At 35.3% G+C, this 26,501-nt stretch overlaps 3 protein-coding genes across 6 annotated transcripts; 1 reads left to right on the top strand and 2 right to left on the bottom strand.

The window, feature by feature from the left end:
* Positions 1–38: 38 nt before the first annotated feature.
* Positions 39–3,262, bottom strand: LOC114938681 (uncharacterized). 4 transcript variants are annotated; one of them, XM_029312704.2, is made up of 6 exons: positions 2,807–3,262; positions 2,495–2,739; positions 2,158–2,357; positions 1,770–2,044; positions 617–1,641; positions 39–501 (listed from the first exon to the last, which is right to left on the bottom strand). In XM_029312704.2, exons 2-6 carry the CDS (start codon positions 2,540–2,542, stop codon positions 121–123), a joined length of 1,929 nt encoding a protein of 642 aa, XP_029168537.1. In that variant the 5' UTR covers positions 2,543–2,739; positions 2,807–3,262; the 3' UTR covers positions 39–120. The 4 variants fall into 4 exon arrangements, with proteins under 4 accessions (XP_029168537.1, XP_029168538.1, XP_085342935.1 ...); XM_029312705.2 differs by having other exon boundaries at positions 2,495–2,595; XM_085486809.1 differs by having other exon boundaries at positions 2,495–3,262.
* Positions 2,831–4,226, top strand: mRpL18 (mitochondrial ribosomal protein L18). Its single transcript, XM_029312708.2, has 3 exons — positions 2,831–3,265; positions 3,521–3,634; positions 3,731–4,226. Exons 1-3 carry the CDS (start codon positions 3,075–3,077, stop codon positions 3,960–3,962), a joined length of 537 nt encoding a protein of 178 aa, XP_029168541.1. The 5' UTR covers positions 2,831–3,074; the 3' UTR covers positions 3,963–4,226.
* Positions 4,227–5,647: 1,421 nt separating this feature from the next.
* On the bottom strand, positions 5,648–26,436 carry LOC114938698 (protein Wnt-5b). Its single transcript, XM_085486857.1, has 9 exons — positions 25,238–26,436; positions 22,338–24,476; positions 12,033–12,124; positions 7,770–8,035; positions 7,117–7,297; positions 6,770–6,881; positions 6,492–6,594; positions 6,141–6,308; positions 5,648–5,980 (listed from the first exon to the last, which is right to left on the bottom strand). Exons 3-9 carry the CDS (start codon positions 12,113–12,115, stop codon positions 5,793–5,795), a joined length of 1,101 nt encoding a protein of 366 aa, XP_085342983.1. The 5' UTR covers positions 12,116–12,124; positions 22,338–24,476; positions 25,238–26,436; the 3' UTR covers positions 5,648–5,792.
* Between the last annotated feature and the right edge of the window lie 65 nt (positions 26,437–26,501).

Below are 26,501 nucleotides of genomic sequence, written 5' to 3'. Positions count from 1 at the left end.
CATTAAAGAGGATAGAAAAAATAAGACAAGCATGATGCTTTGTCTCTTTTTGCTTTTTATGATTTACTTAGTATTGATTTACAAAATTGTACAATAGAAGATATTTACATTTTAGGAATTTTATCTATCTACGTATAAATTCAATGTATTAAATACAAATGTGAGACAACCAAAAGTAATGGTTGAGCCGTGCGCGATAATTGCACTTCCCTCCCACCCTTCTTCTAAATGCTCTGCGTTTCTTGTATTATATTTTGTATTGCATTTGCACAAAATCTTGTCATTCTTGTGCGCATGTTCTTGCAAGCAAGTTGTTTCCTTCTTATGTAGAATTGTTTTTATCATTTCCGACGGTTCTTCTTCTTTGATATTTGTTACTTTGTTAGTCTTTTCCTCTTTTACTTGATCTTCTAAAACGCGAGTATAATCACAAGAATACAGCACATTATCCACCATAGTTCCATATTCGCTGTAATTGAGTAATTCATAACGCTGAGTCGCCTGCAACAGATAAAAATTTTATGCCATGTTTATTGCAAAAATTTTATATATAATTTTCTTTTAATCTGATTTAAACGAATACTCTTGAAGAAAAATATATTGTGTTCATTCTCACCTCGTCGAAAAATATAATTGCATGTTTAGAAGATGTATATCCACAGTTACCATAATTAGATAAAACTAAGTTGCAATTGGAGCCGTTGCCAATAACAAATGTTTTGTGAGTTATGAAAGCTGGTGGATTAGGCTTAGGACTTAAAGAAAATAATACGGCTCTTGCTCTTCTATGACAATTTATTGTTTCATAACTCTCTCCGTCTGGATTTAATATTTGTTCTAATCTCTGTCGCGCTAATGCTTCCACCACTGGTCTTTCTAATAATTGAACGCCTTCTTTAATATTATAACTATTATACCCATAATATCTTGTATGAAATTCAAGATTATTGTATTCCTTGGAACTTTCTGTCGCAATGTTGCTGTCTACTGTATTTGTACACTCATTTGTATCCGATATTTTCTGTCGATCGCATCCTTCATCCAAAATTGTATCCTGTACTTTTTCTTCTACTGTGATTTCAGTTTCTTCAACTTTTTTAATTTCTATACAATTATCATTGCTATTTGCTTTTTCAGAACTTTCATGTTGCTCGTTTCTGTCTACAGTATTCTTTATAGGCCATATAAGACTGTCTTGATAAAACTGTACAGGATCTAATTGCGGCGGATTTTCATAATGGAACTTTACACTGGGAGGAACTTTTATTCTTGGACGACCTTCTAGTTTCACCTTCGTGCGAAATAACGGATTGGCAGTGCGCGCTTTACGCAAAAAGTCCAATTTTACCGCATGCTGATCTATTGGTTGGTTAGCATATTTGTCCCATAGCTTTATGCGTTCTGTCACTCTGCAAGAAGTCAACAGATTCTGATCTATGAAATGATTTGGATGATTTGGACACATCCATCTGCCGATGGGAAAAGCAGTTAACGGGGGATCTAAGCAATCTTGATGAAAATATAATGGACAATAGTCACATGCAATTAGTGGAGCTTTCCTACAACTACGTCCGCATTCGAAACATAGACGAGCTGGCAGTGGAACCATTAAGTTGCTATCCAAACAATGACTTTTTCCAACTGGGAAAAAAAAATATATATTAATCTCTTATATATCAGGAGTAATCTAAAACAATTGATACTTCAATTATGTCTTTTTGAGAAAAAAAAAAAGAAACCATAACATGTCATAATCTTCATCTGCTTACCATTATTATATGACGAACTAAATTGTTTACCTCTTCTACCAGACACATAATCCATTTTATTGCTTCCAGGGAACATTATAGGCAATTGTAACTCCTTGGGTAACTCAAACTCTCTTGGATTTACTAGAGAAGCTGCCATTGCTAATACTTCCAGTGCAGATTTTTTCTTTTTTTCATTTCCTTTGCTTTCCAGAAATTCTCTTTTGGAAGCACAGCGACAGGCATAACACAACCATTCTCCATTAGGAATATCTGTAGGATCCACTGCGGGATAGCTAAAAAGTAAACATTTTTAAATCATATTTTACAAAAGGCTGCAATACTTATCATAAATATTAATAAATCATCCAAAACAGGTACAATCCTCGCACTGCATAATCACACTTACTGGCACTGTAGATGATAGGAAGCTGGACATTTGTCGCAACATATGAGTTCTCCACCATCTTTGCAAGCATCACAGAAATCACGATTGTGACCACGACCGCGTCTCTTGAAGTACGGATGCTTCTTCTCCTCTTTTTCCTTCTTTGTTTTAGCAGTCTTGGAATCTTCAGATACCGGTGGTGCTATGAGGGCTTGTATTTGCTAATGGAAAGACAATTGAATTTAGAAGAACTTTCAGGAACAGCGAGAAATTGCAGAATTAAATTGTACAAATATTTCTCTCCATTTCTTAAAGAAGCTCTATGCCATGCTGATATAGATTCATTCACTTTGCTTACCGGCATTAATCCGCCAATGGTCGGGAAACCATACTCGACGGTACTCATTTGGAATATGCGTCAGAGTATTTTGCAAGTAATCAAAATTATTTCCTCGTCCTCTATCAATTAAAATATCTCTTATTTTTCACTACTCTCTCATTCTACTACCATCAAGCTCATACATACGAAGCGAACGCAGTATGTACATATACATATATATAACGTTTGTAGCGACCTCTTATTGTTAGATGCTTAGTTTATATCTGATACAAATATTTATACTTCATAATTGTTGAAAAAAAAGATCTAAAATCATGTATGATTTATTACCTATTTTTTTTTAAACATTGCACTTGTAATTTTTCGCACATACGTCAGACGCGTGTAAACACATGTGTTTTTGCTCGACGAGTGCTAGTTAGATTCCTAGATGTCACTAGATACTTTATACCGCGCGTGCCCGAAAAATCTAGCCTGTGCAATCAATGGTGGTCCATGTGGAGTCGTGACGTTTGTTTACAATTTATATCCACGAGAATTCCGAAATCATAAATAATAATTACTCTTTCGTCTATCAACGATACAAAGAATCCGTACAATGTACTCGGCGAATGTTCGCGCCAGTGTTGCACGCGCGTTATTTCACAGAAAATCGCACAGCAATGCGGAAACGATAGAGATGTGTACGGAGATCGTGAATCGAAATCCGCGAAATTTAGAGCGACTGAGGATAGCGAGGAAACCCCAAGGGTATCATCTCGAAGAACCGGGACGCAGTCACTGGCACAAGTAAGACCATCTGCAGAATAGAAATACGCCTGATGAAATCTTTGCTTGTTTCTTCAAATTTGACATTGCTATTGAACTTAAAAAAAATATATATACATACATATTTTATAAAAATATATATATATAATAAAAGAATATACAAAATATATATATATATATATATATTATAAGATTATATATATAAATATATAATAGATATATAACTTGGACCGATAATTTTATATGATAATTAAAATTCCTTATGTCATTCGATAGGTTGTACCTGGTCAAGAAACCTCGTTACATTACTGTGGAAGTCCGGCACTTTGAAAATGGACCGATTATCACAGCATCCAGCATAGAATGGGCACTGAAGAAGCAGCTATATCGGTAGAGAGATTTACTCTTGAATTTAGATTATTTGTCGTTCTTCTTATCCCCTTAGTTTTATTAATCAATTAATTAGCAATATAATATGAATTTCAGGAATACTGATGCTGCAGCTTATATTAATGTGGGACGTGTGTTGGCTCAGCGTTGTTTGGAGGCTGGAATTTGCGAAATGACAGTTGACACTGCGATGGTTGGTGAAAAATGTGATTTATTAATTAATGAGTTGAAGGACAATGGAATTTGTCTGACTGAACCAGTAGTGTATAAGTATCCACATTCTTGGGACAGATATCGACCAGAGAAACCATGGGAGATCCATGAATAATACACATCATGTTTCTTTCTATGTCATAATGTAAATAAATACAAGAAACAAAGTGTGTGCTATATAAATAATGACAGTACAGCTCCAATAGTGCTACTTGTGAGAGGCGAATAAAATTAAACTTGGTGCAATTTGTGTGTATATCTTATTATTGTAGCATCTAAATCACTGTGAAATGCCAAGTTTTGTACGCTACAATCTCGTTATAAGAAGTAAAAATAAATAATTATATCACTATTAAATAAACATCTAATCTACTAGAAATATCATGCTATTTGACTTATAAGTGTCACATCATTATCCAAAAAAGAAAGGCATACATTTCGTGTACATAATGATATAAGATTTTTAATATAATTGCAATATTATTACATTACTTATCGTAGTGACTATACAATAGAAAATTTAAGTTAAGTTAGATATAGATACATATACAGGTTGATACAGAAATAATTCTGAAAATTTAATAGATTTATCAAGAGGCTGAGTGAATGAAATTTGATAAATATTAAAATCATATATTCGTGTATATATATAATATATATATTAATTATATATTAATATATGTATATATATATATATATATATATATATATTATATGTATTTTTATATATTCGTATATATATATATATATATATATATATATATATATATATAATATATACATTAATTATATATTAATATATGTATATATATATATATATATATATATATTTTATATATATATACACATACGAATACATTATATACAGCTTATTATGCAAATGCATAATCATCAAAGTTATTCCCATGTCACTCTGTATATGCAGTTTAAAAAAATAATTTTGGATTTCTCTTTTTCAGCTGTCTGAAGAATATTTTCTTTCTCGTTACAAACATTTGTAATAACGATATATATTCTATAGTAAGACGTAATTCTAGTTATAGTATTTTTAAGTATCTATTCAAATCAGCAAAACGCATTATTCGCTTATGCGCATTATTTTGCGGATCATTAAGTTAAATTGCTTGCTCAAGACAAATAAATAAGAATAAACTTTAAATAATATATAACTATTTTTTGTGATAAAATTACAAAGTTGAAAGAATGTATTGCGTGGCATATAATTGAATCGCTAATAAATATTCAATCGTGTTAAGATCTTACAGAATAAAGCAATATGAGAGAAATGGTTTGTTATCGTAAAATTGGGTATGTCTAAAATTGCCTAATTATCTGCATGTGATAATTTAACATAACATGAAAGGTTAAATGCAATTTCAATTTATATACGACCTCCCATTTATCTCTATTCAAAAAATCACTGTCAATTTAACGATTATAAATCGTTCGCACTAATTCTTACGAACGATATAGAACATATAAAAGTTCTTTGAGATTTACTCAAATTTTTATAGGCCGCAATTACAACAATGATACAAATTAATAATAGATTATAAATAAACTAATATTTTGATAAAATTTGCTCCCTTGATTTGTTCAAAATTAACTGCAGTAATAATATTGCATTTATTCATGAAAGAAAGATTGACTTCATTCTGGAAGATGTATATATATTTATATATACATATATAGTTTATATATTATATCAGCCACATATGTAACATTAATATACAAACTAATATATAATATATATAATATATAGATAGAGAGAAAGAGAATACTTTTAAAGAAAGTACAATATATCATACAAAGTTTATTGACTGCGAAACGATAATGCCACTGTTATCAAAATATGACACCGTTAATTACACGTATATATATGTATATCTTCGATAATGCGAAGAGAGTCAAAAACGGATCATAAAAAAAAACGAATAAATACGCTCTACTTGCAAGTGTGGATGTCGACATTTTTCACGCAAGTCTTGCATTCGACGTAACAACACCAGTGAAATTTGCATTCGCATCTCTGCCTGATGGTCGACTTCTGTGTATTGTATCCTCTGCCGCAGCAAAGAAGATTACAACCATCCATTCCGGACGAAGTTCTGTTGCATAGTCTGCCCTGTGTACCTGTTGTAAAAATAATAATTTTAATATAATAAAATAATAATTTAATAATAAATAATTTTCTATGAAGAAAAGCAATCTTTAGCTTTTCTGTAGTTAAACAAAGAAATTTGATAAAAAATACAACATCTAGAAGGGAAAGAAATAAGAGATATGGCGCTACCTAATGATCCTAAAGTATCATTCGGAAGGCAATAATTGGGCGAATCGTCCAGATAGACCAGGTCATTGGCAGTAGGTAGGGAAAATCTCGGATCACGCATCGACAAGCGACCCCGCCGATTGACCTTGACCTCAGTCGCACCGTCATACTTGTCTAGCAGGAAATCACCTGAAAAATATCAAAAATTGTAACGCTATTTGCGTGGATATTCAGAACACAAAAAATGTTCTAAATGATGTAAGACATGTCACTGTGCATAGCAATTATTTTGGATGGCCTTTTAGATATTTTCGTCATCGTAAAGGACACCACACTATGTGAATTTAATCGTATATGCATCTCGGGACCTACCAATTTCGCGAAACGACGCGAGCTGCTGCCAGCAAGTGATCAGACTGCAGCTTCCGGAAACACCGTGACATTTACACGTCAACTTGGACCTTTTGATGACGGCCTGCAACGGATGAGCGGCGGCGTTAGTTTCGTGACACGGCGGCTTTTAGTCGAGCGAATTTGTGTTGAATTGCGAAAAATCGATAACAGGTGCGCCTTGGCGCTTTTTTTAACGGAGGTTTAACATTTAAGAGACATTTCTCACGCGCGCAGGCTAAGAAAAGAACGAACTTTACCCTGCGTCCGGCCTCGTTATTGTGCAGATTCATCAAGCTTCTGCCCTGCTCCCGGCTGCCTCTCTTGAAGCTACGTTCGCGCTCCCGCACGTCAACGAACGCCTGTGTGAATCTGCAACACGTGGACAACAACAACACTGTATTCTTCTCACTTCTAATATACTATACAAGTCTTCTGTGAAAAGGTCAAAGGTGAATTAAAATAATGAAGCTGGAGGAAAGCCATATAAATAATACGATGACAATATATAATAATTATTATATCTACACATGTTTGACCCTGACTATGGGGATGAATCTATGGGGGATGAATCGTTATAATTCATCGAGTAACCGCGCGCACTTACTTGTAGCCGTACTCGAGATTATCCCCGCATCCTCCCCAAATCCAATCGCGATGCAGATCCTTGGGTCTGTTGCTCCTGGAGCAGCCGCACGACGACAGATGACCATCTCGGCAAGAACGACTGATGGAGTAGACCACCCCGGCAGCGGTGATTGCGTGAACAAACGCAGTTTCTCTACTCGCTGCAAGCAAAATTGACAATTTTTAATCGGAGAAATACAGGGTATCCCAGACTTACTGTACCACACGTTAATGGCAGATTCTTGAGGCGATTTGGAAACGATTTTTCCTTAGCAAAAATATCCAGGCTCCAATAAAGAGTTATAAACGATTGAAAATAATAGCTTTTTTGTAAACTAAGCCTTGTGAAAATAAATTATTAACAAAACTACATTTTTTAGTTAATTTCAGGTAATGTTTACTTTAACAGAATTTTAATTTAAGGCTTAGTTACAAAAATACATGATTTTAAAAATTGGGAACGTTAAAAAAATGATGATCCTTCCTCGACATTTTCGCTGAGGAAAAATCGTCTCCAAATAATGATACGGTACGGTTGGCACACCCTGTATATATAAATAAACTTTGAATATATCCGAAACACTACAGAAATTCTCCTGGAAGGAATATAATCGAATCGCGAATGATTCAGACCTATTTTGAGCATCGGGCCGAACACACTCTCGTCGTGAACGGTGGAACAGTTCCATCTTCTGTCCCGGAACTGATGCTGACACTCGGCCACGCCGAATTTCGCGCCCTTGGCCACGCTGGACATGTGATCCACGGACAATTGGCAGAGCTTTCCCTGGCCCTGAGATAGTCCCCTCAAGCCGGTGCAAATCTCAGAGGCACTGACGTCGAACGTTTCCATCGACTGTACCGTTTCCAACTCCGGAAAGTGTCGTAGACCCAGGTTTCTGTCGAATACAAAACAGAGGCGTCAGAATATTTTATAATATTATGTGTAATATCGTATTTAATTATTATATCTAGATATGTTCGACCCTTACGTGTTTATTGGGGTGAATCATTATTCATCAATTACCAGATATCCGGATATCCAAACTAACTTTAAATATTACAAATTCATCGAAATTTTTCTCCGAAACGAAATATACAAAGGGCCTTTTATTCGAAAACCTTATTGTAAAATGCAACGTGAAAGTAAGTTCGATGTCTAGCAGCTGCTCAAAAGAAATTGTCACGGTTCAATATGCAGTAGGTATTCGGGTACACGTTCATTGATGGAAAGGTGAAAGATTATACGCTGACTGAAGGTTTAAAAAATGAGTCTACATCTTTGTTCTCTTGCAGAGAAAATGCTGACACGTTCTATCATGCATCATGATAATAAGGACCAAAACTGTTCCGCATCGACTCCAAAACTATCGATTGCTTTGCAAGGATATTTCATCGGCTTCGACAATGCCACACAACGTGACGGCACATCCCTAACACCTATGGAGATTTGTTACGCCGAATTATACCGAATTCGGTGCAGGATAACCCGCGGCGTTCGTGGGCGCGGAGCAGCAGCCCTTGGATTTCCTCCTTAATGGCGGCATTTGTGAGCCAACCGAGCGAGATGATGGAACGGTACCGTCAAAGACAGAAGGCCGAAGCGGGGCGGGATATGCCGGGTGGGAAGGGTCCATATACCGATCTGTAATTCGAAACGGGCGACTGTCGCGAGCGTAGGTTCCAATAGCGTCTCTCTACCATACGCTTGCATCCCGTTCTCTTGCCTTTTCCTGTGTCGTATATTTTATTCCTGCCTGAGATTCAATGAGAAAAATCCGGCTAATTTTATGGAACTCTCGCTACGAGATTAATTAATTAATTAATTAATTTTCACAGATTGCACGATAGCGGAAAAAAAATATATACGACGTTCCCAAGTAGCAAAATGACGTCAGAATGATGTTACGTTTGCTACCTGGGTTAAAATAAAATTTAAAAAATGAAATAAAATGAAAAAAAAATTATATAAAATTAAACATATTGTATAGTTGGATGAGGTCTTGTAGATGGGCCAAGTATGAGGAGATAGACTCTTGCGTTATATCCCGCGGCTTCTAACGTCAGGACCAAACGACGCGATGGTCTGTCTCGAGCGCATTCGTCCGGTCGCGATTTACGCGGTAAGCCGCGACAACCTGTACGGCGACTCGGTGCAGCTCGGAGGACCTGTCCGAGCGTGACTCAGGTGAATACTCGCCGGGGTTGTCGACGAGGTGACGCACCCGCTTCAGATGTATCAATAGCGTGCATTACCTGGGAATTTTTCTAAAGAATAGTACAAGTCAAAAATTATCAAGTACACATTTTTGTGATTGCATTAATGATATATTTTAAATAATATGTATGTTATAATACTTTAAACTCGAGTAATAATTTTTGCCAGAAATCAGATAATTTCTGTCAAAGATTCGCAGAAGTTGATATAATATAAATTAAAAATATTACAACAGCTTGATCAAATTTACTAATTATGCACGTACATGTTATAAAATTTTCTTAGCAAAAATATTATGTATAACAATGGACAAAGAAATGTTAAATTTGCATATTCTTTGAATAATAATTATCAGTAAAAAAAACGATATCATTTTGAGACGAAAAAATATTGATCTCATCAGAGTATAGGAAAAAAGCTGGGTTCCAATATATTTCTCGTTCCATTAAAGGAGGTATCGTTAAGCGTCCCCCTTTCTCCCTTAAGTATTACCGCGATCGAGCGGTAAGAATCGTAAAAGCCGGCGCGAGAGTCTAGGGAGAGTGTGTAATAGACGACATTAATATTCTGGAACACGCTCCGGCGGCGATATATCATTGGCTTTACACTCCCCTAAAACAATGGCGCGGACAATTGTGAAACCAGGAGAGGGAGAGAAAGAGCGATAATATTTCGACGGGATACGGCCCACGCGCGGGGCACGCACCGTCGTCGTGGGCCGCAGCTCCGAAAAATAATGCCCCGCGTCTCCTAAGAGATTGCAGCTACATGCATAGTGCGTTCATACATACATACATGCATTTATGCTTCCTGAGTCGCGATATATGCAATATATATGCATATAAAGCTTATTTTAACTCGATTAATATTTTTTGACAGAAATCAGCTGATTTCTGTCAAAAAATATTAATCGAGTTAAGCTCCTCTTCGAAGACCACTTTTTTCTGTTCTGACAATTTTTGTCAATGCCTCTATAAGAGAATTATATTTAATTATAATTCGGTAACATAATTAGTAAATTTAATTAAGCTACTGTAATATTTTTAATTTATATTTTAGCGACTTCTGAATTTTTTGACAGAAATCAGCTGATTTCTGTAAAAAAAATATTAATGAATGGTTATAATATCTCATCTGCGATCATAATATTTTTTGACAGAAATCAGCTGATAACTATCAAAAATATTAATCAAGTTTAAAGAAGGAGTTAAATTTGAGAAAAAGAATTTATCAGCTGATTTCTGTCAAAAATATTAATCACAGAAGGTATTAATAATTATTTTTAAAAATAACATTATAAAAATTAAAATAATAATATGTTTTAAATAATGTTATAACTCTTTAAAAAAGAATTTGATTAATATATTTGACAATTAAAAGATCGAGTGACGCAGTTGATTAAGTCGCATAAATATTATATATATTATATCCCCAATTAGCACTATATTTGTTGCAATGTTATAATATGGGAAAAATATAATGCGCGGTCTACAAACGCATTTTTCGAAAATGAAAGGGCGTGGACGGTTTTTCTCGCAGCGATACGGAGATAAATTTTGAGGCGAGAAAGTCTGGGTGCCCCGCTCTTTCCTGACAAAGGAGCGCGGGCGTCCGGGACCATTCGATGATTGGTCATGCTCACGCGGGGTAGAACACAGGGGGCGAGAATGGTAATTCAGAGATTAGACACACTCCGTACGAGGCGGGGTACGAAACGACGGCGACGTGGGGAACAAGTTCGCGGAGAGATTTTCGAGGGCACCGAAGAGATTCCTCGCTCCGGATTCCCACGTTGTGGCACAAAGGTCCATAATTTAGGAAGAGCGTGAAAAATCGCGCGTGCTCTCGATTCTCACATATACGCGTTTCCCTTTGTAGCGTAATTAATTTAATTGCCGCCGTGATTCTGATCGATGCTCCGCAATTAACTTTTGTAAAGAGATCTCGCGAATCTCACGAGCATAATATGGTAGTATATAATCTAAGTATTTAATCCAATTTGGATGAAAGTGAATTTAATTACCAAGCGAAGGCCTTCGCGATCATCCCTCTTTAACGAGGAACAATTAAAAATAAAAATCCAATTTAAAAAAATAAAAATAGAAATTATTTTCAAAGTGACAGTTATCAGCTGATTTCTGTCAAAAAATATAATCGCAGATAAGGCATTACAACACATTATTTACAATATATCATTATTTTCATATTTTTGCCGACTGGTTCTTGATCATTTTTTGATAAAAATAACTAATTTCAAAATTAAATTAAAATATATGGATAAAATAAAAATAAAAATAATTTATTCGCTAATTTTAATATCTCACGTAATACGTCACGAAATCAAGCTCAATTATCCGAGCTGAGTGAGATATTGGAGATTACAGCGCAATCGGCGGATAATCGAAAGTTCAGTGAAACCTCGTTCGGATATAATGGAGGCTTTCACCGTAAGAACGGCAGCCACCCCACGGTCGTTAGTTTATCCTTTGATCGGCGATATGTAGGGCACCCCTTGTCCTTCGACGTCGGCTTATTTTAAGAGTCGCGCGAGCCTAATGAAAAAAATTATCGCGTCCCGTCGAACTATAAATACGAGACCGCGGTTGACATCTTTGACGCCCGATTGGAGAGAGAAGAAAAAATTGCGACACGAGACGGAGATAATCATATGTACTTACATCCAGGTACCCGGTGAAGCGGCGCCGGCGATGGCGACGATCATCAGCGATCGCAGCATCACGAATGGACCATTGCTCGTCATTGTTTTCTTCTGCAATGAAGAAAAAAATGCTTTATTCATTTTGTCATTTACAGGTTTATTTGGGCGCAGCATATTAATCGCTTCATTAAGGAAGACCGCGGTACTTTGGGCTGTAAATCGGGTTTAGCGGCGGCAAAAAAGGAACGATGGGTGAAATCAAGGTTAAATCGATGCATCATGCGACTGCTGCAATTCACGTCGGCGTGGAGAAAAATTATGTTTTAATTAAAAGCCTCGCGACTTAATTTGTGACTCTTTTTCGCAACAAGAAACTTGAAAATTCGAAATATTTATAACGCGTACAGTTTAATTTAACCCTCCATCAACAATGTGAATCTTTTTAAGGTACAAGAAAATTTCCATTTTTTCAAATTGCTGTTCAATTGGGTCTGATATTTGGCTTTAAAATGTATTGGATATTAGATATTGGGATAATAAAATATAAATTTAAATAATATGTATACTATAACATTTTAAACTCGATTAATATTTTTTGACAGAAATCAGCTGATTTCTGTCAAAAAATTCAGAAGTCGATAAAATATAAATTAAAAAGATTACAATAGCTTAATTAGATTAACTAATTTATGTTAGCGAATTATAATTGAATACAATTCTTCTAGAGTCATTGATAAAAATTGTGGAAAAAATTAATCTTCGCATAGGAGTTTTCAAAGATTAAATTAATTAAAGAAAACAAGAGACTATATAATAATATGTCTGTCGTACACATTCTCGAGATTTGAAGCACGATAAAAGGAATCTGCGTCTGCAATTGGATCAATTACTCCGCTCGTTGACAGTATACAGATTTAATGATTTAAAACGCGGAGGGGATAATTTATAGCGCGCGCTTGATATTATCAGACTCAATAAAATTTATACGCGAAGATATCTGGACAAGCGAAGGAGAGCTGAACTGTCCACCTTTCAAAGATAGGGGACGCGTGTTTCAAGGGCCCAGAAAAAAGAAACAGACGCAAACAGTGTGACGGGCTATAAGTGATATAGACTTTGTCGAATCGTAACTCGACTCCACGACTTGTATCAACAGTTTGTGCAACGTGAGAACGCGAGAGTCGCAAGGTGTAATGTCGAACCGATGTACCATAATCGTACCCCGGACTCTCGGGTGTCTTTTCCGTTCCAGAGGCAAAGGCCCCTGGCGAAGCTGGCTCTCTGCTACTACCCACACACGGTATAGGAACAGTGACGTAGCTGAAACGCGCACGAGCCCGATGAGCAGGACTAATAGGACTAAGCGTGCGGTTGGATTTACTTTCGTCTGTATTTTCGTCAACATCAAGTGTCACGTCAAATTACAACTGTATTGTAAATAATCGAATGTAAACCCGAGTTCTCCGTATCTCTTTAAAGTAACGGTATGTAGCAACAGCGAGATTAAATAACGTCGGATTTGATTCCTCTGTCAGTAAATGGTACAGAAGCAACTTTGGATGTTCAAAATGAGTCGGAACTTTCTTTAGCCTGATAAAAAATAAGCTTTCATATCGAAAAATCTCTTCAAATATAATTGGAAAGCATGATCGATGCCCAGCAGCTGTTATAAAAAATTGTCAAAGTGCATGTGTCAAAATACGAAGTTGGGATTTGGATATTTCTATCAATATTGATATATAGAGATAGTCTCAAGTCCCAACTTCGTGTTTTGACACATGTTGCACTTTGACCATTTTTTTATAGCAGCTGCTGAGCATCGATCATTCTTTCTGATTATATTTTAAGAGATTTCCCAATATAAAGTCTTATTTTGTATTTTTTTTTCAGGTTTAAAAAAAGTTCCGACACACTTTTGACGTTTAAAGTTTCTTTTGGAGAAAAGGTGAAAAATTATGCATTGACAAAAGGGGTAATTTAACCGAACAATTAATATATACAGTATTTTGAAAACTTATCAGATAAAACAAAAAGCTCATAATGACGTCGTCATAATTTTATTCATCACTTAAAAGTTATCTGGACAAAAATTATTCAAAGATGACAAAAAAAATAGATTTAAAGTTCCCTAATATAAGATAATCGCTAAAAAAATTATGTTGATTGAATCTATGTAAACAATAAAATAAATAAATAATTATAATATATAAAACTTTTTTCCAAAATAACTTTTAAGCGACGTCATCATGAGTTTTATTATTCTACCTGGGTTTGAAATGACAATTAAAAAATATTTCTAGGTACTCTTGAAGCTTTGATCTTTCCCATATAAAATGAGGGAAAAAAGAGAAGAAAAGTGACCTTAGGGTTTCCATATTCACCAATAAAAATTGTTTTCCAAAATAACTTTTCAAGTGACATCATCATGAGTTTTATGTTCTACATTTGAGATGATAATTGAAAAATTTTCCTAGGCACTCTTGAAGCTTTGATCTTTCCCATATAAAATGAGGAAAAAAAGAGAAGAATAAAGGTGATCTAGGGGTTCTCTGTAATCATCAACTAACTATACCATAACACGGTAGATGTACACGTCCCTGTCCCGCGAAACTGGTATACACACATACACACACACATACATGTACTTACACGTGTATATACACTTATATAGAGTACATCGGCGTCTATCTAGCCCACGCGATCCGCGGGGTCGGCGATATTAGCCGGCGCATAAAATTGCATTTGTGTGTGATCATAGTGGGTATGCAAACGGGAATGCACTTGGCGTGGACCGGGCGCGAATGATCAGCGATAAAGTATCTCCCGGCGCTCTAAACAAGACATGACCGGGCGATATGTAGGGTTGCAATAATAAGCGCCGCGTGCGTCTGTTACGAAATGAGCTAATCGCCGATTCCGTATGACTGCACGAGCGCGCAGTTATAATGAGTACGCGATAAACGAGGAAGGGAGAGAGAGAGACGGAAATATTTGATATTAGGTGCAGCACATGCCTAACGATGCACTTCGCTACTCGAGTACTCGCTTGCATAATCCCCGAGACACCGGGAGCCGGCAACACATTGGCTGCCGAATCGTAAAACGATCGTAACGCGTAATTATGGAGTCGGCATTTAAGATCAATTTCATTTTTATGTAATAACATGGCTAATTTAATTTATATAATATATATAAAATATATTTTATAATTTTATATTTCATATATTAAATTTTAAAATATAATATAATTTATATATATAATATGATATATAATATAATAATATATTATAAAATAATGTGAATAATATTGTATGATAATAAATAGCATAAAAAAATAAATATAAAATAAAATCTAATAAATAAGACACAATATATAAAAATAAAATAAATCTAAAATAATATATAATATAATAAAAACACGGCGATTTTGCGAGCTGCCCCTTATATATAATCATTGTTATCTCAGTGGCGAATTTAAAGGCTGAAGATGGGGAAGATCCGCGAGATGCAAATGACAGAATATTCGAGCGCAGATTGCGGGAGAGATGGAGAAAAAAATAAGCGCGTCACGTTCGAGAATCTTATGGAGCACGGATGCTGATTAGAATCGTCGGATGAGCGGATAGAGACCCTGAGTTAATTGTATTTACTGGATATAAGAGACGATCTCGAGGCGAGAAAGTCGCCGAGTCAAGCGATCCCCGAAGGGGCAATCGGCTCTAGATTTTCACGAAGAGCGCCAGAAGACGACGGCTGGAGCCCTCTTAACGAAGCTGGAAGCTGAGGACGGTATACACACTCGAGATACAGGAGGTACGCAGAAGAAAACGAGAGCCTACGAGGCCACGAGAGAGCGGCGAGAAGGATAAAGGACAAGAGATGGCAAGAGAGAAAGAGAAGGAAGGGATGCAGAAGGAGCTCCGGCGGAATATAAAGAGAGGAAGAAGGAAGAAAGGTGGAGGAAAACGGAGAAGATGGAGAGAGAACCTCCTGGACGCGGTGGAGAACGGGGTACGTACACAGTGTGAGTAACTTATGTACAGTGGGACCGGTCGACGATTGTCAATACAACCTGCACCGAGAGGATCCGACTTATACTAGAACAATCTGGCCTAAGAGAGAAGAGAAAAACCAGTTAACTTGGAGAAATGCAAAGTATTCCAGAAACCGTTCTGTCCTTTAAGTATAGTACGGCAGTATTAGCGATGCGAGACTTTATATCATGTATGTAGGGATCTTGAAAAATATTTTGGATATTCCGAAAATATTTCGCCATTTTTTCAATCAGAGATGACGGATTTTATCTTTTTTTTTCGATTATTATATGTATATAAGGCAGCTCGCGAAGTCGCCATGTTTTTATTATTTTATATTTATTTTTTTATTATATATATATTATATATATTATTCACATTATTTTATAATATATTATTATATTATATATTTTATATCATATATTATATTTTAAAATATAATATATAAAGTATATTATAAAATATATTATAAAAAAATGTAGCGTTTGATAAAATCAAACTATTCGAGAAACCGGTCTGTTTTTTAAGTAGTACGACAATATTAGTGATGCAAGACTTTATATCATGTGTAAGGCTCTAAAAAAATACTTATAGAATATTCCTAAAATATTTGGGTAATTTTTAGATCAGGATATCTTATTAGAGATTACTGATTCTATAATTTATAAAATAAAATTTACGTTGTACGAAATAAATGTTTGATAAAATCAAACTATTCGAGAAACCGGTCTGTTTTTTAAGTAGTACGACAATATTAGTGCGATGCAAGACTTTATACTATATGTAAGGCTCTTAAAAAATATTTAGAATATTCCTAAAATATTTGAGCAATTTTTGGACCAGGGTATTTTTTTAAAAATTACTAATCTCTAATTTTTTTCAAAAAATAGCGTTTCTCGAAATAAATGCTTGATATAAAATTAAACTATTCGAGAAACCGGTCTGTCCTTTAAGTAGTACGACAATATTAGCGCAAGATTTTATATATCACATACATACAAGATTCTTTAAAAATATTTAAGATATTCCTGAAATATTTGAGCAATTTGAACTATGATTTTTTCAGAAATGACTGATTCTGTAATTTTGTTCGAAAAGTACTTAGCGTTGCGCGAAATAAGTTTGATAAAATCTCGATTCGAATGAGCGAAAGCGACCGAGATGAACGGAGAGTTCTCTCAAAAAGATTGCAACGATGCCGAAGAGTAATTACGTGCGTCAAGAGAGCGAGAGAGCAAAAGAGAGAGAGCTTCTTTTTTCACGAAGAACGTAAAAGGAACACAAAAGCCGCTTCGTCGGACATTGTAATCGTTGATTATACTCACTATACACACGTGCGTAGATATACCATCTCCATCCAATCGTAACTCATAACTTTTATGACGCTTTCGTAAAGATACCTCATTAACATACAACCGCGCTAATTTATCCACGGGAGAACTTGACTTTTAATTGGGAAGTATCAGAGAAACGACGTCTTACCTTCTCGAGGGGATTGTTATTACAAATATAACAGCGCTCGCTGACGCGTCTTATGAGCTTAAACGTTATTTTATCTGTAATTTTATCATTTCGGCGCATATCGAAGTCCAAACATTCAATATTGATCCTTATTTATTAAAATTCCAAAAGTGGGATATTGAGCAAAAGTATTTAAATTTTTCGTAACTTGTTTTTTTATGAGTATATGCATATTAAAAAATGTTTTAATAAAAAAAAATGATTTTTGTACTCTAGGAAGTTTATGCTACAAGCATGTAAAAAATTATCAAAATTTAAATACAGCAATGGAATGATAATTGTTGTATAATTTTAAATTATTTTTACATGTTTGTAGCATATACTTTTTACAGTGCAAAAATAATTTTTTTGTTAAAAAAATTTACTTATAAGCAATTTTACTTGTTTTACAAACACTATAGAAATATATATTTTTTTATGCAAATCAGATTCATATTTGATAGATATTAATGCTCGACAACAATCAAGAAAATAATGAAAAAAAAAGAATGTTGACAACTAGATGAAATTCAGAAATACTCCGCGGAAATAAAAAATCAGAACCGTCTCTCTCAGTCGAGGCCTTTTTTTGTCATGCGATCGAATGGCGATCGTTTAGAGGATAATGGAACAACTGCTCCGATTTAAGATAATGGAACACCCGGTCTCGTATTGTGACCAAGTCCATTAAAATTGTGTGTACCATCATTATCCCACGCGCGCATCCCTAAACGCGAAGAAATGATCCTCATTATCAATGATTACACCTCTCTTTCTCTCTTTTTTTTTCGAAGAGAGCCCAGTTCAATGTGCCTCGTATATGGGGTAGGAGAAAGGGGATTTCCCATGCAAAAGTAAATCGTCGATGATGCATCGCGTAAAATATCTCACTCGGCGAATATTTCCGCGGCCTGAATAAAAATCGCTCGCGGATCGTAAAACGACGGTTTTAAAACCGCACTCTTTTTCACTTCGTTTAAAAGGCGAGAGGAGAAACCTTGCGATATTATTCACCCGATAACGACCGGACCGCGTCATTAAACACACAACAATCTCGGAGACGACGAGATTGAGCTCCTCTCTTGAATTTCCGGCCTCGAATCGTCGCTGAATCGTCTTAATTTTCCGACAAACTGGACAAATATCAAATTAGCTTCTCGTCAATTTATTACGACCACCGTTTTCTCATTTTCATTAATTGTGTCGATATTATTAGAGGATGTTAATGTAATTAAAAATGTTTCTTTTTTGGATCACATAATGTTTCATTAGTGACGCACTTAATGTAAATTTATTTCTGAAAACAAATAATATATTATAATACCTTATCCGCGATTATATATTTTTTGACAGAAATCAGCTGATTTCTGTCAAAAATATTAATCGAACGGTGACATATATTAAAGCCCTGTATAAGTTTAAGAATATTTATAAAGACGTACATAATATTATTAAAAAAGTGTGATTTATATTTTTCTAAGAAGCCAAATCATTGAATAATGTTGATTTTATATAATTTATTATTTGCATCAATGTTTTTACTGCTATTTTTAATATTAATGGTCTTGTTGATACATATACATATATTTCTTAGAAATACTTTAATAAATTATCAAATAGAAAATAAAAGAAAAGGAAAGATCTTCCTTCAGAAGCAATTCCAAAAATGGAAACTTTAATTATTTTATTAAAAAATTCAACAGTAACAAGAATTATTTGTGCCGATGTAATTAAGGTAGCCATGATAAATTGACAGGAAACTGTACTTTATTTGTGACAGTTTTATGACAGTTTTTACAGTCACGTGCCCCAATTCTTATTTGAAAGAACAACCCAGTAGTCGAATGTGGCTTTCTCAAGGTACTAGAAATTTTAGCGTTTACTCATATTGTTATTCTAAAACTGCGCCGAGAGAAATGTATTCCTCCGGCAATATTCGTAAATTATTCCCGAGAGCTTCCCTTGCGTGAAAAATTAAATGTATCCCGTGAGAAGTAATTTCCAAGTTTCTACATCAATGACGCTTCCCAGAGAGGGCCTATTGTTCACGACGGTCGACGAAGTGGAGCAAAGTCGAGGCATAACGGAATGGTCATTTGCGAGATGAGCTATACGAGAGGCGAGTCGCGGCGCGAGTCCGTTAAAAGGGGGCTGCTGCCTATTAATCTGCCGAGACATCGGTAAATCATTGCCGGTTCAGCGACTATCAGGCGGAAATTCTCGGCTTGCCACGGTTCGGCATCTTGAACTCTTACGACGTGCGATGACGATATAAATATACATATATATATATATATATAATAAGTATTTTTAAACTTATACAGGGCTTTAATATATGTCACCGTTCGATTAATATTTTTTGACAGTTATCAGCTGATTTCTGTCAAAAAATATATAATCGCGGATAAAGTATTATAACATATTATTTGTTTTCAGAAATAAATTTACATTAAGTATGTCACTAATATATATATATATATATATATATATATATATTATTATTATTTAATTGTTTTAATTATTTTCTTTACATTATTATTTGATAATCGGGTATGCAACAATGTATATAAACACGATATAATTCTCAATAACAATAGGACCAGTTTATTGTATCATTTATTTTATCACTTATTTAATTTAATTTATTAATTATTTTATTATCGTCTCATAATCGTGCATGTAACCACCTGAGTACGATATTCTCAATAATAATAGGAACAGTTTATTTTATCAATTATTTAATCAGTTATTTTAATAATTCAATTAATTAATTTAATTCATTATTTTATTACTATCTTATATAATTGTGTAAGAAACAACCTGTATATATATATATATATATATATTGGATAATTAAATAGAAGAACATTTAACTTGATATATATAATTGAACAGATTCTAAGAGAATGGAAAAATTTTGGGCAGCTATACGTTGCCTTAGTAAATATCCTTTTCAGCAGATATAAATGATACTCTATAATGTGTCACAAAAGTAGACACTCGAGGGCCAACTCGTTCACTGTCACGTGCGTGTGTCATCAGCGAGTGACGCACTCGTCTTCATCTTTTCGAGCGTGAGGGTCAGACGGGGATGGGATTTTGTAACACTCGAGGAGGTGCACAAAAGGAGAGAAAACGATACATATCTAAAGGAATTATTTTCTATATACAATATAATGCGACTTTACAAATAATTTAGAAAACCTTTAAATTCCCGGACAAAGGCGGAAAGTGAAAGGATGGATTACCCTTAAAGTCGGGGGTCATCCAGGGTCACCGATCGCGAATCGCTCGAAAGCCGACGAAAGCCTTATCTCGATCGGTCGCGCTTTTATATCGAACACCAGACCGCCACTGTACACCATCATCGCGCGTATATATGTATTCTATATATCGATGCTTGCCTCCTCTGCTAACGAGATCCTGTTACAATATGCTTGACAGACGTCTGTGTGTTGTACGCGCGTTATTTCAATTCATCGTCGATTTCTTCGACGAAGGAGACCTCGTTACGATCTGAGCGCAGTAGGAAAATTTGTGTTTTCTTGTTAAAATGTTTGTGTTAAATATTTACATTCATGTGTTAATTTAACATACTGTTGTTGTGTTATAATTGAACTTAAATGTTAAATTATTAAAGCAACTGAAAAAAGATGTAAAAATAACACAATGTGCATCTATTTTTAATTTTACACAATAAATATGTTCTGTTTTATTAGCGACAAGATTTACTTGTTAAAATTTACGGGAAAAAATGTTGATTTTTTATTTTATATAATATATAAGTGCGGGGATGATAAAATCTAAAATTAACATTTTCACATTAAAACTATGTTAATTTTACACAAAATTTATTTTAAATTATTTGATATTTGCATTTATTTTGTGTTAAAATATTAATACATTATTTGTATCTACATTTAACATATCTATATTATGTTAAATTAACACAAAAATTTCTGTGGATTATTTGGGACATGTGATATCTCTTAAATTTAACACAAATTTTTCAACTACGCATTTGCGAAGAAATCGTCTTATCGCGTGCTAAACTTGCGATAAAATAGAAACTGATTATAGAAAGTATAGGTATTCTAATGTAGAATCATTTTAATTACTTAATATTAATTATAATTCTACTAATGATTCTATGGAGTTTTTGTTTCTCCAAATAGGTTTATCGCGTGTTGCTATTCCTATTATTCTTGAGAATATTGTACTCACGTTGTTGCATGCACGCGATTGTAAGATGATAATAATAATAAAATAGTTAATGAATTAAATAAAATAATAAATTATATAAATGATTAAATAATAAAATAACTGATTACATAAATAATAAAATAAACTATTCCTATTATTATATTGAGAATATCGTACACTCGTTAATAATTAATGATTTAAATTAAATAATTAAATGATTAAATAAAAAAACTGATTGAGTAATAAAATAAATTGTTCCTATTATTATTGAAAATATCTTGTTCACATATGTTGCATACCCGATTATGAAATTATAAAATAACTAATGAAAATAAATGAAGAAATAATAAATTGAATAATTAAAACATAATTAAATTGTAAATTGTTTTCAAGTGCTGTTCAGAGGATTTATAAGACGCAATTTGATGAAGTAATCGTGCAAAGCCAAGGAGGATAATTTTCGGAATGGAAAGAGAGATAAATCGGAGACCGAGAAAGCGGTTCGCTCGTCACGACGAATGGTCAATTATTCTAAATGTCGTGGTGACCCTCGGCACGAGTTGCCGTTTAATTGAATAATTACTCACCGGAACGGAACGAAGCCGTGGTCGTTAAGTATCAGAAGATAATTGCGTCTCGGTTCGGTTCGGCTCGGCGAGATGATCCTCCGGATAAATATGCGCTCGCTTATCCTCCCGATTAATCGATCCTCTTCCTTTTTTTCCTATCTTCTTCTTTCGACTTTTATCGAAAATCCCCGCGACAAGTTCTTGTCCTTTCCGCGAGTGAAATTTCCATCGACGAAGACGTTCCTCTTCCTCTTCCTCGCGTGACCCGACGCGGTTCACGTCTCATTTTGCGGCCCATAACACTCACCGGCTCGCATAATTAGTTGGCCCTATCTCTCAGATCCGGAGAGAAAGAGATGAAGAGAGATCGAGAGGAGAGCGAGATTTCTTTCGCGGAGCGAAACCTGATCGCAGGAGCTGCTCGCGCTCGCGATTGCGATCTTGACGGAATAATTTCCGCTGCCGAGGAGGTTTCGTTGAAAGAAATCGCGATCAGCCCGAAATCCCGCTGTTTTAAATCCCTTCAATCTCGAAGGCTCCAGACTCGTTCCAATCATCCAGTCAATCACGCGTTCCTCTTTCGAATCTTCAGTGTTAATTACAGCTTTCCCGATGCTGGATTTGTAAGTGCATTGATTGGGGTCGCAAACGGTTTTTTCTTCTAAAACTGTTCTTGTTTCGTTCGGGAACCTGTCTCCCGATCAAACGTCCGAGATAAAAGCGAGCCATCGACGTACATCCTTCGTTAGTCTTCTCCTGGAGCACTCGTGGAGTTAAAGATCCTCAGCATCCAATCAGTTTTCACCATAATATAATAAACATAGTATATATAGATATAATTGGTCTTGAAATTTATATTATTTGTATTATATAAAGAATTATATAATGATTATATACTTTGAATATTAAACACCGAGTTTCATTTAAATCTCAAATGGCAAGACCGATCGTCTTTGGCAGGAAGATAAGATGTTCCTCGACGAGTTAAATCCAAGAGCAATTTGTCACCTTCTCCGAATGATCTTCGCGGTCCGTTTGAAGAGAATCGATGATGCTTAATTGGGAATAGCCGATTGGGAATAGTAGCTGTTGGTAGTCCCGGTTCTTCGCTAGGCATTCGAATGGAGGAAGCCTGGTCCCGACGAGATCGGAGCTCTCGGAAGGAAAAAAGAAGCCGACGAAAGTCTCGCTGCACCTTTCACCGGGGCACTTTCCGTGCCTCGTCCTGCGGCATCCTGTACTCGTGATCTCACGCAGCGGGAGAAGAAGAGGAGAGATCTCGAGGGAGATGTTGCGGCAAGGATTGGGAGTCTGATGACACTACGGGCTGGCAGGTGGGCTCTCTTTCTTTGAATTCCGGAAGCGATCCGCGTTGGAGAACGTCTTGTTCACCTCGTGCTATCACCGGGGGTTACCGGGAACGCTGCGAAACCGATCGGCGCGACGTGTTGGTACAGAATGAACGCGCCAGGGTCCACGAGCCCATGGTCCCTCTCTCTTTTATCTCCCTCTCTCCTCGTGCTCTCTCTCTCTCTCCCTCTACTGTTTACGTACCCCTACTCTCCCTCTCTGTCTCTCCAAGCGATGCCTCAACCCTCTCTTCTCTGGCTCTCTCTCTCTCTCTTACCTGTGGCTCATTCTCTGGAGAGGGAACCCTTCTGATGCTTGTGCACGAAAGCCGCCGGCTGCTGCTTCTCTCCCCTGCTGCTTTTCTGCCTTTCCGTTCGTCTCTCTCTGTCTCTCCCTCTTTTGCTCGCGCTTTTTTCTTCTCTCTCTTTCTTTTTCTCGTTCCTTTTCTTCTAGCCGCGCGGTGGCTGGTTCATTGGTTCCATCGGTGCATCGGTCCGGGCTCTTCGTATTCTTTTCTCTAATTATACCGTTACGTGCAATCGTCCGTGTCAATTAGCAACTCCTTTCTTTCATTCCTCCTCTGCGTTTCCTTTTTTTTCTTCTCCTGCCACTCGCCGTGCCCGCGCCAGTATCCGGCGTGGCGTGCAACCCCTTCGAAGGGATCGCTGCGAGAAGAAAAAGGGGGAGGCAGAGCGAAGGGGTGCGATCGGACCCGCCAATTAATCCTTCGTATCCTTCGAGTCCGCCGCTCGTGTAACAAGACTACTAATCCACTCGAGAAGTGATACCTCGAAAAATCCTAGTTTCCTGCAAAGATCAATCGGAATTAATAAAGGGCAAATATTGCGAGAGATTAATATGCAAAGTATATTCATTATATAATTATCTAATACAAATAATATACATTTTAAGACAAATTATATATGTATATACTATGTTTATTATATTATTAATGAAATTATTATATATTATTGTATTTATATATTATATTATAAATTAAATAAAATTTCGTTTATGAATACATTATATCCTCTTTCTTGTAAGTGTATAATTTTTTAATTTTCGTTTTTCATATATATACATATATTAAAAATAAAAAATAAATGCATAAGAAATAAATAAAACGTGTTATAAAAGAGAAATTGTAGTTAATATATTGTATATAAAAATTATTATAATTAACAAATTTTTACAACGTGTGTATGTACCTACATATATAAAAAATAAAAAATTATACGCTTACAAGAAGAGGGTAATGTGTTGATAAAAGAAATTTTATTTTTATCTTCTAAAGTTAAATCAAATGAACTTAATCAATTTTATGAGATTAAAAAATTCGTAAAGAATTTGATTTTTCCTTCTCACACACGCATATATAAAACTAATATAAAAAAATTGTTATTTATAAATAAGAAATATACATATATATATATATATATATATATATATATATATATTTTTCTATTTTGCATATAATTAAAAGAAAAGGTTAGATCATTTCAAGTTTTATTGAGATAATTCAATATAAAAATAGATCGTATGAAAAAACGTGCAGCAAAAATACGAACCCTTGACATCTCTCGTCGCTAAATGCAGCCGGTCTCGTTCTATCGTCCGGGGATCGCCGTCGACGTTTATGCACGATAGAAATCGAGGGACCGGAAAACGGTCTGTCGCTAAATAGCGGCGTCCCGGGGGCCTTTGTGATCGCGCGCATTTTGCGCGATAAACATCCAGCATTTGTGAAATCCCTCGCTCGTTAGAGTCCGCCACGATGAGGAGATACGGTTCTATTCACATCGGCGCTCTTTGATTTCCTTCCTTCCCTTTAATTATACCGTTACGTGCCAATCGTCCTCGTTAATTAACAGCGGCCGCGCAGCTTCCACCAACTTGTATCGGAACCGCGTGAAGTTTGCTCCTCTCGCAGGCTGCGCGCATGCGCGCTACCTTCCGACAATTCTCTCCCATCGATCTCGAATCATTTTCGATTTCGATGTAATCGATCATTGATAATCGATCGTTTATCATTTTTTGCGGGAATTATTTTTGTACGGATACTTGGGGATAATTTGTTGAAAAAATAAAGAAGCACAGGAAATGTAATTATGTGTAATTACATCATCAATAAAATAATAATTTTTTTAAATGTTATATATGTATATATACATATATATATATATTTTTTTAAATTTGAATTTATAAAATTTTATATAAATATATATGTATATAACTATAAATTTTTATTCATTTTAATTTACAATTAAAAATAATATAAAATATTAAAGAAAAAATAAAGAAATATTATATTATAATTGCATAGGATGATAATAATGTATGCGTCTTTTTGTTAACAGAAAATGCCACAAATGCGTTTATCGCTATTGTGCTATATTTTGTCAACATACTCATTAAGCGCGCTTATCTCCCCGCGATAATCACCAGCGATTAATCTATCCCTTCGCTTCCATCCGTCCCCAATCGAAGGGACACGCGCGCGATCGATCACCTTAATTGCGGTAGATCTGTTCCCTTTTCTCGACCATCGCTTAACGGGGTAACATTAATCGAAGGCTTTTTTACGCGTCGAAACGTTGCGACCAAGAAAAATGTTAGACTCGGTCCGATCGTTATCGCTTTCCTTGTACATTTTTCTTCCCAGAACAAGACGTCTTTCTCGAGAGTCTCTTACTATCAATCGCATGTTCGATACTTTTTGTTAATTAAATATATTAAAGCAACTAATAAACTAAACCAACAATCTTGTATCGTTATTGTAAAATTAAACAGAAGACTCGCAATCGTCGATTAAATATAAGTCTAACTAGCAAA

This window comes from Nylanderia fulva, unplaced genomic scaffold (assembly GCF_048542155.1).
Source record: "Nylanderia fulva isolate GAGA-0341 unplaced genomic scaffold, ASM4854215v1 Scaffold48, whole genome shotgun sequence".
Classification (NCBI taxonomy): Eukaryota; Metazoa; Arthropoda; class Insecta; order Hymenoptera; family Formicidae; genus Nylanderia; species Nylanderia fulva.
Note: the sequence above shows the minus strand (reverse complement) of the source record. Positions and strands in the feature narration are given on the sequence as shown.